Source organism: Pinus tabuliformis, chromosome 9, assembly GCF_031772625.1.
Source record: "Pinus tabuliformis cultivar Carrire ecotype Pingquan chromosome 9, CPIR1, whole genome shotgun sequence".
In the NCBI taxonomy this organism is placed as follows: Eukaryota; Viridiplantae; Streptophyta; class Pinopsida; order Pinales; family Pinaceae; genus Pinus; species Pinus tabuliformis.
The window spans coordinates 643,078,524-643,096,600 of record NC_142307.1 but is presented as its reverse complement, the minus strand read 5'-3'; the positions used below and the strand labels follow the sequence as shown (position 1 = coordinate 643,096,600).

At 38.7% G+C, this 18,077-nt stretch overlaps 1 protein-coding gene across 1 annotated transcript in view; it reads left to right on the top strand.

Moving 5' to 3' along the window:
• Window positions 1-16,882, top strand: part of LOC149150286 (uncharacterized) — a 91,185-nt gene extending 74,303 nt beyond the window's left edge. Inside the window, exon 6 of the mRNA XM_089437956.1 lies at window positions 16,589-16,882. Coding sequence (XP_089294082.1) covers window positions 16,589-16,837 — 249 coding nt within the window. The 3' untranslated portion in view covers window positions 16,838-16,882. The remainder of the gene's footprint in view (window positions 1-16,588) is intronic.
• Window positions 16,883-18,077: the final 1,195 nt, after the last annotated feature.

Here is an 18,077-nt window from a genome sequence, read left to right as displayed (position 1 = left end):
GGGGGAATTAAACCAGCATGTAGCCTATGCTAAGATTCACTAGGACTTTACAATGTTTTATGATTTAGTGAAAGACTCGCCAAGATCTTACAAGATTTTATAATTGAGTAAAATATTCGCCATGCCTGGTGAGAGATTCGCCAAAAAATTATATATAAATATTATATTATTGATAAAATCGCCTTCCATTTTTCCTATATACCATGGAGATTCGCCCATTTATTATATTTATAAATTTAGGGGGGGTTCTTAAAATTTTCCCTGTCCCTGATTTGTAGCAAACACTATATTGGAAAAGTTTGTGGATAAAATATTCAGTGCGCCAATACAGTGTTGACGGTGCTGGATGCCGCCAACATTGTAAGGGGATCTCTCTGATGTGAGGTCCTAATTAGACTTCCCACTGTTTGGTGTAGGAGTCCCATCTGGTCGTACGGTCTCGCCACCTTTGGAATGAAATAAAAATATGCATTGGTTACCAACTAACACAAGAGAACACATCACCATTTTGGGGTAGGAAGAATGTGAGCTTTGTGAGACACCCAATGTAAGGTATACGAGGGAGACTTCCACGACTGGTGAGGGAAACAAGCCACCGGTTAGAAAAGTAATAGTACTATCCTAAAGGGGGACCCGGGGATAAAGAGAAAGACTTGTTGAATACCTACAGATTAGTCCACATAATAAACAACAATCGTTAAAGCATAACAACACTCATTCAATAATAGCCATAGCTAAGCAACGAATTAGTTCATTAACTTAGTATGTAAATGAAGCAACATATACCATAAACATAACCAAAATAGTCCAACTACATCTACGATACATGTACGAAGAAGTGTCAGCTCAACGAACTTCTAATTAAAAATGTAAGAGCCTAGGTACAATGTTACATGAATGAAACACTGTATCCAATAGTGGAACATGAAGCCACAACTTGCTTCTCCCAAAAAATGATCTATCTCCTATGTATTACAAGAGAAGCCAAGGCAAGACCTCTAGAATCTAAGCCTTCCAAAAGCCATTTACTTGAGTTATGAGGAGCTATTTATAACAAATATCAATGACCTTTGAGCTTCTTCATGACTCTTACACTTCTATGAATGTTCATATTTTATACATAACTTATTACATTCCATATGTGGCTATTCATATTCCACATGTATCACAATTTACAAATGAGACAGTGGCCTAATAAGACAAAACTGACAATGGGACAAAGACTCATCAAATGGATAAATCATTTGCTTCCTCATGGAGTTCACTTGTAATGTAAGTGTGCCATGCTTTGAACTCCTTTGTGATGGCTTCAACCCGAATTGGCAAGTCCCCTTTGTAGCGCATCTTCACCTCTAGTGCCTCCGTCAGTATGTTCTTGGAGTTTGACTGTACATTATTCCACAGCCATGAGAGCTTCATATGAGCTTTGACTGGTGCAAAGGCGTACTGCAAAATAATGTCTTTGGTAACCTCCAAGCCTTCCCGTTTTGTTGCTTGTTTGATTTGTTCAATATATTCCCTGATCTCCTAGAAGATGACTTCTCTGCCTCTGATTGCTTCAAGAGATCCAATGGCGAGCATCCCATGTTTCTGTGTTAGAGACTCAAACCCATTATGTAGTCAATTATACGCAACCATAGTACTAACTGACTGTGCTCTAAGATGCAAGTAGTTCTGTAGGTGGAGTCTCAACTGAACTCTGTCTATCTCTGTGGTAACCTTGTCCTTCTTTTCCAAATGTTGTGGAGCATCCGGATATTTGGCAGCCCACTCTTGCATCTAGTCAACTGCTTTGTTTGCTATCTTTAGGAGTTTCACCACTTCCTGGGCGTTCGTCTGAATGCCGACAAGAGGAGCCACGACCTGCTGTATAAGTATCATCTCATCATATAGTCGCGCCATGGTGTCCTCCATTGACCCCAACTCTTCTTGCATGGTTGACTGCCATTTTGCGATGTTGAAGCTTTGTGATGACAACTGTTGATTCTCCGCCGCAAGATGTTCTACCTGTTGCTTCACCGCAACAAGTTCTCTTCTCAGCCTGGCATTCTCATTCAACAAATACTCAGAGTTATCCTATGCTACTGTAGCGAATGCAACATTTGCTGCCATGACTGCCCTAGGATTCCTTCTAGTGTTGGTAGTTATCACCTTCTCTATAGACATTGAGACTGGATTCTGAGGATCCTTTGGGAAATATCTATGCCTCTATTGCACGATCCTCTTCTTAAGTTGATTGAACGTTACACTGCATACATCCATGACTTTGTCTGTTGATGACTTTGTTTGCTGATGGAGGTGTGATCCCCATCTCTCCAAATAGAAGATGACCACCTGTGAGAGGATCTTATCCTCGAGTAGCTGGTTCTTCTTCCACTGGCTAGATGGTATCTTCTTCCCCAAACTATTCCTCTTCCAGCTCTTGAGTCAACTGTTCTTCTTCGGATCTCTGTGCTGCTTCTTTCCCCTTGGACTGCCTCTACTGCTATTCTTCTATCCTTCTCTCTTCTTCTTCTGCTTGTTGCTTCTCCAACAACTCATCCTGCTGACTCTTCCTTTCTTCTTCTTCTGCTTCTCTCCTCTCCTACTCTGCTTGAATAACTCCTGAGTTTAAAGGATCGACTTTCCATTTCTTGCTACTCTTGCCTGTTGAGGAATACTTGATCCTTTTCTTGGGAGCTACTTTCCTTGCTTGAGGTGTTAACTCCTCCTCCTCGTTCCCTTGCAAATCTTGAGCTGGTGGATCACGAGGTGAATTAGTCTCGATTGTTGGATGTGTCTTCCTGTTGGCATTGTGCCAGTTTTTATCTTCTCATCTTCTGCTGTGGACATTGATGAGTACCCCGTATTGTGATTGATCCTTTGACAATGTTGCTTGACAATTCGCCTGAGATCATATCCATGGAAGTCTTTAGTGGCGAAGTATAGGCGGTTCAACTCTTGTATCTCTGTTGTTGTCGCCTTGTGGCTCTTTAATGTTGATTTGGGGTAGCATCGGATGTGCTCTAAGCCTCAAATTTTGCAGGGAGGCTTGGGCACATGCATTCCAAAGAACCCAGAAACCACTTTGGGAAATTACACTCAGAGATGATTATATTAAAATAATTATTTTTTAATAGAGTTCCTAAGTCTAAACTTTAAAATATTAATGGGTATTAATCTAATTGTGGGTGAATTTTCTAGATAAAGACGAAGATCAAGTCAAAATGATTTGAGCCTTCGATTAGGAGTTAATCTAGGCTGTTGGTTGTCCAACAGGAAGATATAAGAAGGGGCTTGAGGGTCATTTGGAAAATACACCGAGAGATCAAGAGATCAAATTTTTGAAGTGAGAAGTTCTCAGGAGGAAATTCTGATCGAAGAGATCTTTTGCAGTAGAGGGGCAGGGACAGTGATCCGGAGGAAGATTTCCAGATCTGGAGAGGTAGTAGCAAGAGGTTGAGTTATTCCCAGTGCAGGAACGCGCGAGTGCAGGAACGCGAGTTCAGGAACTCGTGAGTGCAGGAACGTGCGAGTGCAGGAACGCGTGAGTGTAGGAACACGTGAGTGCATGAACATGAGTAGCAAGAGGTTGAGTTATTCCCAGTGCAGGAACTCACGAGTGCAGGAACGCGCAAGTGCAGGAACTCGTGAGTGCAGGAATGCGTGAGTGCAGGAACGCGCTAGTGCAAGAACGCGAGAGTGTAGGAACGCGAGTTCAGGAACGTGCGAGTGCGGGAACGCGCGAGTGTGGGAACGCGCGAGTGCATGAACATGAGTGCAGGAACGTGTGAGTGCAGGAACGCGCAAGTGCAGGAACGTGCAAGTGCAGAAACATGCAAGTGCATGAATGTGAGTGCAGGTAACACGAGTGTTGGGGTTGCTTAGGGAATATCTCTGCCAGATTTTCTTGCTGTTTGGATTGCCAGTTGGGCATCCATAGATGTACTCAGATTTCACTACTGCATAATAAAATAAAACCCTCACTGCTGCACCGGTTTTCCCAAGTTGGATTTTTCCAAGGACATTTGTCCAAAAATAACGGTGTCCTATGTGTTTGTATTTTCTTGCTCAATTTCTATGTTTCAAAATCATATTTAATTTGGTGTAGGCTGCTTTAATAATTTACTTCAATGCTTAAAGAAGAAATCTGAAATAAGTTTGTAATGTAATTTACGATCTAGGTGAAGTAGATTCAATTGGTTGTAGTAGGATTCTTGAGATTGTTAGATCTAGTAATTTTCACATTTAACTCATACAGTCCGATCCTCAACGAAAAGATAGGCCAAGGGGCTTTCTTCCTTCTGTGAAGAATTCCTGACAATCCCTTGTGCAACTGATTTGCAACTTCTTGCATGACCACCTTGTTGGTCACATATCGTGACATAAGATGAGGGAATATCTGACAACCAAAGCACCTGATGTATGTACCCTTGGCAGTTGCAAACCAGTTTGTGATATCTTGAAGTGACTCCTTTACCTGATTGGTCATGTAAGGAGGATCGCTCTCAAATATCATATGAAAGATAACTGCAAATAAATGTTCAACCAATTTGTCATATATGTCGTCATATATGCCTCTGAAGTTTGTTTCTAATAACGCTCCGCAGTGGAAGTAAACTAGGAACTTCTCAGGGGTCTAGTTCCAGTTCATTCCCAAGAACGTGTTGGGAAATCAATACTTGTAGGAATTAGGGTTTTTATTCGTCTTCTTGATATTACTTATGAATTATGTTGGCTTATTTTACTTCTTTATTAGATTATGTTTCATCAAGCAATTATTAAATTATATGTGTATGAAGATCACAAGAACAAGAGACACAAGATGTAAGCGCACAACTAGGGCAAAAGCCCTATAAGGGGAAAACCCAGTCAAAACTATTCCTTCAATTGTTTTAAGAACAAGATGAGACAATCCAAGACCCTTTTGACCTAGACACAGACTTCCTCCAATCACCAAATCAACACTTCCTTCTTCTCCAAGCGACAACTTCCTAATAGTAACTTCAACCTAGAAATTCGACCTTCCAATAACATAATTTTGGCCCCCTAACAGAACTTTGAACTGCAATAGATTTCATAATTTCGGCCCCATCAAATGCCTAGTAACTTCGCACGTGAGAGAGATAGATAGCCCAAACTTTATATTTAGATCCTTCCCAGCACACTTCGTCCTTCTCCAACTACTTCACACTTTTTCTGCCTCTCTTGCTTGTATATTGAAGTTGTTTAGTGAATGTCTCAATTCCTTTTTGTGGGACGAATTGCCGTAATGTATGCTGAATTGATAGGGACATGGCCGACTTGGTGTGGAGGTGTCAAATGGCCTATTTGACTAAAAAATAATTCTTTTTACATGATACAAAAGTCCAAAAAGGGTCTATAAAAATAATCATGACTCTATTGACTCAATATAAAACCTAGAAGCCTACAATGGAGGCTTTGACCTAAAAATGATGACCCAAGCATGCAGCCCATGCTTTAATAAGTCATTTTGTTAATAATAAAATTTTCTTTTGACAAATACATTACATTATACAATTATGAGGACAAAACCTAGTTACATTCGTCAACACTCCCTCTTAACTAGGGAGGTATTCATATATATACAAGTACATGGAAGATCTCAAAAGACATGAACTACGAAGAGTTCTAGCACACTCAATGCTAAGGATTAGATACTTGACCAGGGTTATCTATCTGGGTAGGACTAAGATGGACTCAAGCTTTCAATCAGTCTAGGTACCATCAGGCTTACTTGCTAACCATCATCTCAGGGATCTAGGTGCGTATCCAAGGTCAGAGCTCCAAGACCAACGCCACCCTCCCTCTTCGGGATCTAGACATCAACACAAAGGCCAACCAAATGTCCTCCAAAGCATCCGTCGTTAAATGCTTCATCTCTCACTATCAACTAAATCTGTAATATCGACCAATCCAAATATGCTTCTAAAATAATCGGACTTCTTATTCGGAAGAGACTTCGTTAGCACATCAACTGCCTGTTCATCTGTTGGAATATATTGTAGCTTTACGACCCCATCTTGTACCAAGCTTCTAATGTAGTGGTACTTGTTGTTGATATGCTTCGTCCTTGCATGGAACACAGGGTCTTTAGACATCTTGATGCTGCTTTGATTATCACAATTTATTATTGTAGGATTTAGAGGCTTTCCAAACAAATTTGACAACAACTTTCTTAACCAAACAACTTCCTTTCCTACTTCCCACGCAGCAACATATTCGACTTCAACACTACTTAATGCAACAAGATCTTGTTTTCTACTCATCCATGAAATCATTGTGGATCCCAAACTGAAACATCCATCGGTAGTGCTCCTTCCATCAGTTTCACTGCCACCCCGATCAGAATCTGTAAAACCTGTCAACTTAACTTCCTTTCCATCATAATTTAGGCAGTGATGTATAGTACCCCATAGATATCTCAAAATATGCTTAACAACTATCCAATGGTCATGATGAGGCTCCAACTGAAATTGACTAAGAACATTTACAACAAAACATATATCAGGTCTTGTATTTACCAGGTACATTAGAGAACCCACCAACTTACGATAGCTAGTAGGATCGACGAGACTAGAGTCGGAGCTTCTCAACTTCTTGAGATTAGTGATCATGGGAGTAGTCATAGGCTTGGAATCCATCATACCGAATCTCTGCAATTACTCGATTATGTATTTACCTTGACCTAGATATATTTCTCCAGGTTTCTGCTAGACTTCCAAACCCAAGTAATAGTGCATAAGTCCCAAATCTTTCATTTCGAATTCAGCTGCCAACATCTTCTTGCATTCTTGTATTCTGCGCTCCACACCTGTAATAAACAAATCATCCACATATAGTAGTATAATGACTGGTTCATTGTTCACCACCTTGATGTAGAGATTTGGATTTGCAAAACTTTTGACGAACCCAATTCTTAAGAGATATGCATCCATCCTTGCATACCATGCCCTAGGAGCTTGCTTCAAGCCATATAGAGCTTTCTTAAGTCTACAAACATGTGTGTCCTTGCTATTTATTTCAAAGCCTTCCGGTTGTTCAATGTATACTTCTTCATCAATGGTTCCATTCAGAAATGTTGTTTTTACATCCATTTGATGAATATTCCATCCCATTGTAGCAGCTAGCGAAACCAAATATCTTATAGTAGTATATCTAGTAGTAGGTGCAAAGGTTTCTTCATAGTCTATACCTTCTTTTTGAGAGAAGCCCCTTGCAACAAATCTAGCTTTGTATTTGTCTATACTTCCATCAATAGCATGTTTGATTTTGTAAATCCATTTTGAGGTGACAACTATCACTTGGCCTAGGAAAGATTTCCCAGACTCCATTACTCATGATGGATTGATATTCTTCTTGCATTGCCTTCTTCCATTCTTCTTGATGAGCAACTTCTTCAAATGTAGTTGGTTCGACTTCTATTAATTTTGTCATATATGTTGCATATCTTGAATATCTCTTTGGTCTTTTGCTTTCTGTGTCCTCTGGTAGCTCCATGTCCTTCGACATCTTCAAGAGTAGCTTTTAACCAATTTGGCCTCTTCCTTGTTTCGAGTATGATCACAAGGTTGAATTGGCTCACTTGGTCCTTCTTCTTCCTCTTCTTGGTTTGTAGTTGACTTATCATGATGCTCTTCTTCTTCAAATAGTGGTGTATCTTCATCATCGGAATCGATTGGAATATCCTTGGATCTTTTGTGGGCATGGTTCTCATCGAATATAACATCCTTGCTTACTTCAATTGTCATCCTTCCTTGATGTAGATTCTATATGCCTTTGAAGAAACACTATAGCCAAAGAAGATCCCTTCAATGCTTATAGAATCTAATTTCTTTTGCTTGTCCTTTGGAACATGGATGTATGCGGGACACCCAAAGATTCGGAGATGGTCCACACATGGCTTCTTCCTGTGAATCCTTCTTCAAGTGTCACGTTCTCAAGGATTCTATGAGGACTTCTATTTTGTATATATATTGTTGTCATAGTTGCTTCTCCCCATAGAAAATTTGGTAGATCTTGATCAAATATCATAGTTCATATACATTCTTCAATTGTTCAATTTTTTCTTTCTACAAATCCATTCTGTTCGTGATTGTTGGGAACAATGAGCTCCCTCTTAGTAGTTTCTTCTTTACAATATGCATTAAGTTCTTTTGAGGTGTATTCCCCACCATTGTCGGATCTTAAAGTCTTTATCTTTCTTTTGGTTAAGGTCTCCACTTCAAATCTAAACTCCTTAAACTTTTCAAATATTTTGTCCTTTTTCTTGAGGAGGTAGAGCCATGTCTTTCTAGAGTGATCATCAATGAAGGTCACATAATAAAGATGGCTTCCAAGAGACTTGTTGGATATAGGCCCACACACATAAGAATGAATGAGGCCTAATATTTCCTTAGACCTTGTATAACTGCTTGTAAAAGGCTTCCTTGTGTTCTTTCCTGAAGCACATCCCTTACATACTCCATGATCTTCCTCAATGTTAGTGATGCCATTTACCATTTGATTGAGAGAGGGAATGATCTTGTAATGTATATGCCCATATCTTCTATGCCATAGTTTGACAAGATTGATTTCCATGTGAACTAGGGCTTGAGGAGATGGTGTTATAACTCTATACCGTCTTCCTTCACAAACTCCAATAACCTTTGCCTTTTCATTGCTTGAATCCTTTCACCAAACCAAGACTTTACCATCTACAAAGGCAACCCTATCTCATTTATCTTCTAAACAATAAATTGAAAGTAAATTCTTTTTCAAACCTGGAACATAGAGTATATTGTTGAGGTGTAGCTTTGCTCCATTTTCCAGCTTCAATGATGTAGATCCAAGGCCCTTGACTGCATAACTGTTGTTGTCTCCTAGCTCCACTACATGAGATGATTGTTCCTTTGATAGAGTATGAACTTGTCAACTTTCTCTTGTCATATGTCTTGATGCTCCACTGTCAATGATCCATGCATTGTCATCATCAAGAGTACCTGTAAGTGCAACCAGGAACCCTTCACTTTTGACTTTCTCATATAAGTTGTAAATAATCCTTCCAATCTAGCTGCCTGCAATTCTTATGATATTCAATCCCATCTTCAAGTAACTTGTCATAGACGGAGTAACCTTTTCTTCCAAGCCAACAAAGTGATCTCCAACCTTCTTCGTCCTTAGCTCCAATAACTTGCTGAGAAATCAATACTTGTAGGAATTATGGTTTTGATTCCGCTTCTTGATAATTACTTATGAATTATGTTGGCTTCTTTTACTTCTTTGTTAGATTATGTTTCATCAAGCAATTACTAAATTATATGTGTATGAAGATCACAAGAACAAGAGACAAAATATGTAGGGGCACAACCAAGGCAAAACGCATATAAGGGGAAAACCCAGTCAAAACTCTCCCTTCAATAGTTTCAAGAACAAGATGAGACAATCCAAGACTCTTTTGACCTAGACACACACTTTCTCCAATCACCAAGTCAACCCTTCCTTCTTCTCCAAGCGACAACTTCCCAGCAGTAACTTCGACCTTCCAATAGCAGAATTTCAGGCCCTCAACAGAACTTCGAATTGCAGTGTATTTAAAAATTTTGGCCCCAACAAATGCCTATTAACTTCGCACGTGAGAGAGATAGATAGCCCAAAACTTATATTTAGATCCTTCCCAGCACACTTCGTCCTTCTCTAGTGACTTCACACTTTTTCTACCTCTCTTGCTTGTATATCGAACTTGTTTAGTGAATGTCTCAAATGGATCAAATTGCCTCTCTATATATAGCCTTTTTGTGGGTCAAATTGCCCTGAGCGTTGACTTGGTGTGGAGGTGTCAAATAACCTATTTGACTCAAAAATAAATTTTTTACATGATACAAAATCCCAATAAGGGTCTTATAAAAATGACAATGACTCTATTGACTCAATATAAAACCTAGAAGCCTACAATGGAGGCCTTAACCTAAAAATGATGACCCAAGCATGAAACCTATGCTTTAGTTAGTCATTTTATTAATAATAAAATTTTCTTTTGACAAATATATTACATTATACAATTATGAAAACATAACCTAGTTACATTCTTCAAGAGAACGCATACTATGCACAGATTCCGTCTAAGAGAAATGCAGACATGTATAATTTTGGTGCCTGGTTCGCCCGTAAAGATGCTTTTGCTTGCCCCACCTGACGTTGCAACTCAAATGATAGGATATCTACCCAATTGAAAGTTCTACCACGGGTCACCACTATATTGAGCGTGTATATCCAATTCTCTTCAAACACCTCAGTGTTCTTACGCCCATACAACCGACAATACATGGCTATCAAGTACTGATATACATCTCTGAGAATCTTTGTCGGATAGATTGTGGATGGGTGATGGCGAAACTTGGCAGGCTCTCAACACCATGATTTGATAATGTCACTAGTGTCAAGGGTTTCCCATCTTGTGTAGAAGTTGTCATTTGCATATTCATTGGGCTTGAGCATCTTATAATATGTTTGCATATCTTCACTAGAATAGGTGGCGAGATGACCACCACTCACTGCGTAGCACAGGTGAGAATCATCCATATGTGTAATAATCCATTCAATCACCTTTGCACAAGGCATGACTGGGAATTTGCATGCGATCCTGTGCATTTGGACTTCTTGATGTTAATATATGCAGGAAAATCTTCTAAGTCCTCAGCGAACATTTCCTGCACGAATGTGTTGTATATCCTGCTCCATGTGACCTTTGTATCCTTATCAATAAAGCACTGTGTATTTGCATATATGGGAATGTTTGGCTTTGTAACTTCTACAAGTTCATTAACGCTTGTTTTTGAAAGTCACTAGTGTCAAGGGTTTCCCATCTTGTGTAGAAGTTGTCATTTGCATATTCATTGGGCTTGAGCATCTTATAATATGTTTGCATATCTTCACTAGAATAGGTGGCGAGATGACCACCACTCACTGCGTAGCACAAGGTGAGAATCATCCATATGTGTAATAATCCATTCAATCACCTCTGCACAAGGCATGACTGGGAATTTGCATGCGATCCTGTGCATCTGGACTTCTTGATGTTAATATATGCAGGAAAATCTTCTAAGTCCTCAGCGAACATTTCCTGCACGAATGTGTTGTATATCCTGCTCCATGTGACCTTTGTATCCTTATCAATAAAGCACTGTGTATTTGCATATATGGGAATGTTTGGCTTTGTAACTTCTACAAGTTCATTAACGCTTGTTTTTGAAAGTTCTTTGGAGGCCACTTTGCGAGGCGGCATGGCTCCAATAAATGATGACAGGGTGGTAATACTTGTAGCACGAACACCTGTTTGGGGCAACACACTCATAGTGACAATATTAGCTTAAAACAACCTACTTATGCAGTGATACTTGTAAATCAGGGACAAAGAGCCATCATAGATGATAGAACACGAAAAACTATGAACCACTGCGCAAAATGACTTGCATTCATGAGAAAATGAGCATGCAAACTAGGAGGACGCACTTTCAAACAGTGTTTTCAGAAACGGCCGGCTCGGAACCGACTCGGCCGAGTTGGTCCGAGCTAGAGCCTCCCCGAGCAACCCGACCTATGAAATGGTTCGGCCAGCCAGGTTAATACTGAGCTGGCCGGGTTGTCTAACAACTCGGCCGGCTTGGTATTAACCCGGCCGGCTCGGCCGAGTCCGAGCCTACTCGGCCGGGTTGGAAACTGCGGCCCGTATTATGTATGTTCTCAAACGAGATTATGTATGTTCTGATCAATAGAGGAATTATCTTCCTAAATATGGTCTTATTTCTGAGATTTATGAATTTATATGACTTATGTCAATGATTGTAGTAAAGACAGCAGGTCCTTCAGGTTGTCGTCTTTGCTTTTTGCATTTCATTACTTCTCCAAGTCCCAACTTAATGTGCTATTAGTTCATAATTCAATCTTCAACCAGACTTTGACTCTTAAGTTATGAAACGAATCAAATTTGGTTCTCACTAGTTGTGGAATGAGGTAGACAGTCATATACCTAAAGAGAACTACATCTACAACCTTTGTTCTTTCAAGATTGAGACACAATTTATCTTTTGATATACAGTCTACTATGAGATTCAACCTAGATATTATCGTTTGTTCCAGTAATCAGGCAGGTCTCTAGAACCTTCTCCAACACAGATAAGATTAATTATACCTAGCCCTATTTATGATGGGGTTTTTCACTCATACCTGATCCTTTCTATGAAATAAGCATAGGTTATTTACACCCTTGTTTATTACCTGCTTTCAACCATCTACTTCTATCATTGGTTAAAGGATATGGGAAATACACATATGACACTACCTCTTAAGTTCTAGAGTCTTGTTCTCTTGAGTGAATATATGACTAGAATCTTCTGCATATGGAGCTTCAGTATGTTCCTTGATAGACTCATTACCTCGTGCTAATAGATGTATTTATAAAAAAAATAAATATTTAATGTATTTTTTACAATGACCAAGTCATTGAAATCGAGCTGACCGAGTCGATACCGAGTCGGAGTCGAAGTTGGAGTTGGAGTCGACCCTCGGCCGATTCGGAGTCGACCCTCGGTCGATTCAGAGTCAGAGTCAGAGTTTTAAAACATTGTTTTCAAAGCACGAAGGGACATATAGGGTCATTTAGGGCTTTGTAGTGCGCTCATGCGCTCAAGCAGGTGGAAAAAATCATCTAGGGCGCATTGGTGCACTGATACCCCGAAGGGTCGAAGGGATGGAATGTTGTGCCTTCGGGTCTTCCCTATGCGCTCATGTGCTCAAGGAGACAAGGAGGGTGCACTGTCACACTTTGAAGGGACGAAGGAAGTGGTTGATAAGTCTTTGGGCCTTCACAATGTGCCCTTGCGCTCAAGGCAAAGGAGGGCGCACTATCGCATGTTGAAGGGCTGGAGGAAGATGCTTCATGTCTTTGTGATGCACTCATGCGCTCAAGAGAGGGCACAGTTCTTTGTAGTGAAGTGCGCTCTAGAGGAAAAATTGATCAAACAGGGCACAATTTTCGAGGTTGATCGAGCTTCGAGCTCAAGAAGTGCGCTCTACCTGTTGGAAGCTCAGAAACAAGTTTGAACAACAAGATTTGATGCTAAGATGAGGAAAAGAAATATATGCAAGGCTTTATAGCTGTTGTTGCATTCAAGGTGGAAGATGAAAGGTTTCAAGAATGTGAAGAGTTTTTGCATGCGACAACAAATTAACACTTGCAACATGAAGATTCAGCATAAACACCAACATACAAACTGAAAAACAAAGGATCGACAACAAGGATAGCAAGAATAGCAGTAAATTATGAAAGGCAATGAAGAGACTTGACATGCAAAACTTGCTGCATTGGTTGATGAAGAGACTCTTGATTCCCAACTGTGCGCCCAACTTAGATGGAATGATTATGCAAGAAGAATGATTAACTGAGTTGATTTAAAGAAGTTTACATGCAAAATTGATTCATGCATGAGCGCCACTTATTGTCGCATGAAAGGATTAGTTAAGGGAAGTTAAGTGGGCTCCTATTTTCTAGGAGTGCGTCGTTAACGTGGAACACTGGATGGATTTTTGAAGTTGGTGGCAAGGCCAGCTTGTAGGCTATTGCTCCAATGCGCTGAAGTATTTGATAAGGTCGGTAGAATTTTGGAGCTAATTTTTGGCAGCCCTTTTCTTTGAGCGATGTTTGCTTATATGGTTGCAGAGGTAGGAATACCTGATCCCCTTCTTGAAATGTGCGTTCTGAATGATGTTGGTTTGCCTGTTGCTTCATTCGATTCTAAGCTTGATGGGGATTATCTTTGAGATGAGTTAGCATGGTGGCACAGTTCTGTAGGAGTTGATCAACTGCTTGCACCTTAGAGCATCCAGGGATATAAGAAATAGGTGAAGGTGGGAGTTGGCCATACACTGCTTCATATGGAGTCATCTTGGTGGCTTCATGATAGTATTATACCACCATTCAGCTAAAGGTAACCACTGTCCCCATTGATGCTGCTTTTCTGAAGTGAAGCACCTTAGGTATGTCTCCAAACATTTGTTGACTGCTTCAGTTTGACCATTAGTTTGGGGATGATAGGCAGTTATGGAGTACAATAATAAATTTTATCAGTATATAAGTAAATTGAATATTTCTAAAGATGAGAGAAACATCATTTTGGAATAAGTTGGCATATTCCGTAGATCAGTCTAAGGGGAGGTGAACACTTCTGAGGTGAAAATATCAGAAGATACATATAGTAGAGTGATCTGTTAAGAAATATAGCTTTGACAATTTTTTTGAAGAGGTTCAATTTGAGTGTGCTAGAAGTAGTTTGAGATATTTTTAAAAGTAATTCTATTTTGTAATTCACTTTAGGAAAAGGGTCTTATATTCAGTTGTTAAGCCCAATAAAATATATTTCATGCATTGATGACTTAGACTAGGATTAATTTGGATTCTGAACTATAGATCTCATTGAGAAATTAGGGTTTTGGTAGATTAGGATTTTATCTGAAGGTATAAGGTTAGGTCAAGATAGAGAGCTCAGATGCTTTTTGTTTGACAATTACAATAACCAGGAGAGAGAGTAGATCAAGGAGGAAGAGGTTGTACAAAATTAGATTTGTATAGTCATACAAAATCTGTACAACAGGCCACATATTAGTAGTACAATGGAACAACAATTTTATCATAGTTTTCTGTTTTTTCAACAAGCCATCTCTCTTAGGCAGGCCGTACACCTTTTTAGGGTGATTTTTTTTAGGCATGCAGTTGACGGGTTTTAGTACACTATGGAGGTTACCTTGTAAACTTTGTCAAAGCAATGAGAAGTTGATTTGAAGGAGAAATACATCTGTGTGTTTTATGTTTCTGCAATTTACTTTTCCAGCTCTAATGTGATTGATGCTATGGTTTAAGATTAATTTTTGCATTAAGTAAGTCCGACAATTTATTATTTAGATGAGATCATAAGGACAAAAGTCCCCTCTAGGTCTTGGGAAATTTACATGGTATTATAACTTTTAAATATAGGACTTTGTGCAATAGATCTCAGAGATGGCCTCAACTAGCCTTAGTTTCCAGGACAAATTGGATGGTGCCTCAATTTTTTTGTCATGGAAAGTGTGTTATGAATATAATATATATAAAAATAATATAAATATAAATAATAATAAGGATCATAATAATTAATTACTTGAATAATAATTAGTATTGAAGAGGCATGTCTAAGGGGACATGACTGTTCATGAAGGGTCACTTGCCTAGGTATATAAGCGGGCCTTCATTTGTAACGTCAATCATCTCATATCAATTATTTTATACACTATTCAATATATATTTTCTATCCAAAATGGATGTCTTCGTATTCCAAGTGTTTTGAAGATTATTGTGAAGTATAAACTTTGTTTGTTACATTGGTATCGGAGCGTAACCGAACTCTGTTCGTTACATTGGTATCAAAGCGCAAACGAACTTTGTTCATTACATTGGTATTAGAGCCGTTCAATCCTCTGGCTGCTCAACTGTTGCACAAAGTCGGTCTGATCCGTCTTGTGGCCATCAATCTCCGTCAATTCATTGTTGTTGTGATCAAAGCATTTCGCTAAACAGTTTGGTGATGTTAACAATTGCTAAAATGTTTCAACTTTTAATGGTCACCAATAGAGAAAGGTGTTCTTTTAGTATAATAACAAGCATCATATTTTCCATAATTACAAAAATAGTGATCTAAATGCCTCACCTAAAGGCTAAAACTCTCTCGCAAGTTGATTTTAGATTCATGAAGATGGAATTGCACAATTGTGAGTTCTAATGATGACCCTTGAATGTACCATATTAGCACATTGGGTGGATGTGCATAATCATATTTTGTGATATGTTGGTGTAAATATACATCAAGATGAAACTCCACATCAAGATGAATCTCCCAAGTTGAGCACTAAAATTGAAGACCTTCTAAAGAGTGTTCATGTGTAGCGGATTGCAATTGGTCTCAAACCCCAGCCTAGACACAATAACCATCCAAATTTTGAACGAACCACATAAATTTCTTTCTGAGTTGGGCTAAAGATAAAAAAAAAACATGAAAGGTCGCTGTTGTGTACAACCGATCTAGGTTAGTATTAATGTTGTGATCAATTTTAAACTGCTTTGTTTTAGCTGAAAGTGTTGCTTAGATGAGACGGAAAATCTAAAAACAATGAATCACAAACTTGGAAAGCATTTTTTTTTCTTTGGTATGGTTGACCATACGATAACTTGGAATGCACTAATCATATCATTGCATATTATTTTTAATTCTCTGGTCTTGTCCTTTACTTATCCTTTAACCTTTTGCCAAGAGGAAATCACTGGGTTTCCATGTTTGATTTGGGTGATTCTACACTACATAGAGCACTCGAGCTTATATGCTCTTATTCTTTAGACATGTGTACATTAGTGACAATTTTTTTTTGGGTTTGCGCCATCATTTTTACTACGAGTATCCACATCTAAAAATAAAAAGGTAGATGATTTCCGGGCTGTTTTCTGAATGCATTATTACTTTTAATGCTGATTAGTTCTTCGTACTAACATTGATACTAAAGTGCAACTTTTGCTCTCTATTAATAGGGTGGGCTTCAGGAGATTCTTTTGGCGGTGGATAATAAAACGCAGGTAAATTCACATATTGTTCAGGTTACTTCACCTTCCATTCATAGGAAGACAACTGGACATGCAGGTGCCGTTCTGTTAGTGGTGGTTTTTATGGCTTTCGTAGCATTTTCCTTTGTGGCTATGATCAGAATGAGTCGAAATCATGAGATTCCAACTCAATATGTTGACCTCAGTGGCATGGGATACACACCTCCAATGTTGTAGACGTGGAATCTCATTTTCAAGCATCCTTTTCAGGTATTGCAAATATTATGAGGGAAAATCTGTAAATATATGTATATATGAACTGAAAGTTTGTTATTTCAATGCAAGGGCACTGGAGCAATATGAGAAGCGAGAAAAGGTGCTTTAGGTTTTGTCATATTCCTTTTCATTATTAGTGAAAGAAAACATGATAAAATTGTACAAGCATATAGATCTGTAAGTCTGTATCGCATATTTGTATCAAATATGTTATTAAACAGTAAATATTTCGTGCTTTACTGTGCATGTAAACTGTGTTTTTAACGATAATACAGTAATATTGCTAAAATATATAATAACGAGAAAACTTAAAAAAAGGGAATTACTGCCTTTTTGAGTACTTGTTTCTTTCCAAGTACCTTTTTTTTTTCCTTTGGTTCAAATCAAATGTGAAACTCCTTGCTTGCTTTGCAGATGATGTGCTTTATTATTTTCAGGATCTTTGCTTGTGTTTTGGTTCATATGCTTTGGGGTTTAAGCTGTTCCATCAAATGCTAGTTTCCACATGCAAAGAAGGTTCTCCTTTTTCAATTTCTTTGTTCTGGGTTTGAACTTTAAAGCATAATTTTAAAAACTGGCCAGTCTGAATTGAAAATCGATTAAATTGTCTGGTCAGATAGTCCTAGGTAACAAACCAATAGAAAAACCTAGTTGGAGGGTTGGTTTGTTCCAGTTAGGTACCAAACCGGTCAGTTTGGTACCTAACCCATACAAACTAGCCCTAACCGGCTGGTTCCAACCCTAATCGGTCCGGTTAGATCTCACATTTGTGGGGGAGTCCGAGACCACTGATGCAGTTTTTAAAGTGGTTTTGGCATAAACCCATGGTTGTTTTCCTTCCAAAACAACCCCCCCTGGCCATAAAACCAACCCTTCCCCTCGTAAACCATAAATCTAAACAAAAAAACCTAATTCAACCCTAGAAATGTTGAAAATGAATGGTAATGTTAAATTTTTAAGGTAAAAGTTACTTTTACTTGAATTTTTAACATTACCATAAATTGACTCAAGATGTTTGAGAGTGGTTCCAACCTCATTGGATTTCATATGGAGAAACTAGAATTTTAGATTTCACACAAAATTCAACAGACTTAATAGTTTTTAGGATTTCAGGATTTGGGGGATTACAATGTTTCAATTTAGTTTTGTCATGTGTGAGGGCATGGGATTGAAATTTCATCAAGAGCAAGAAGCTCTTTAT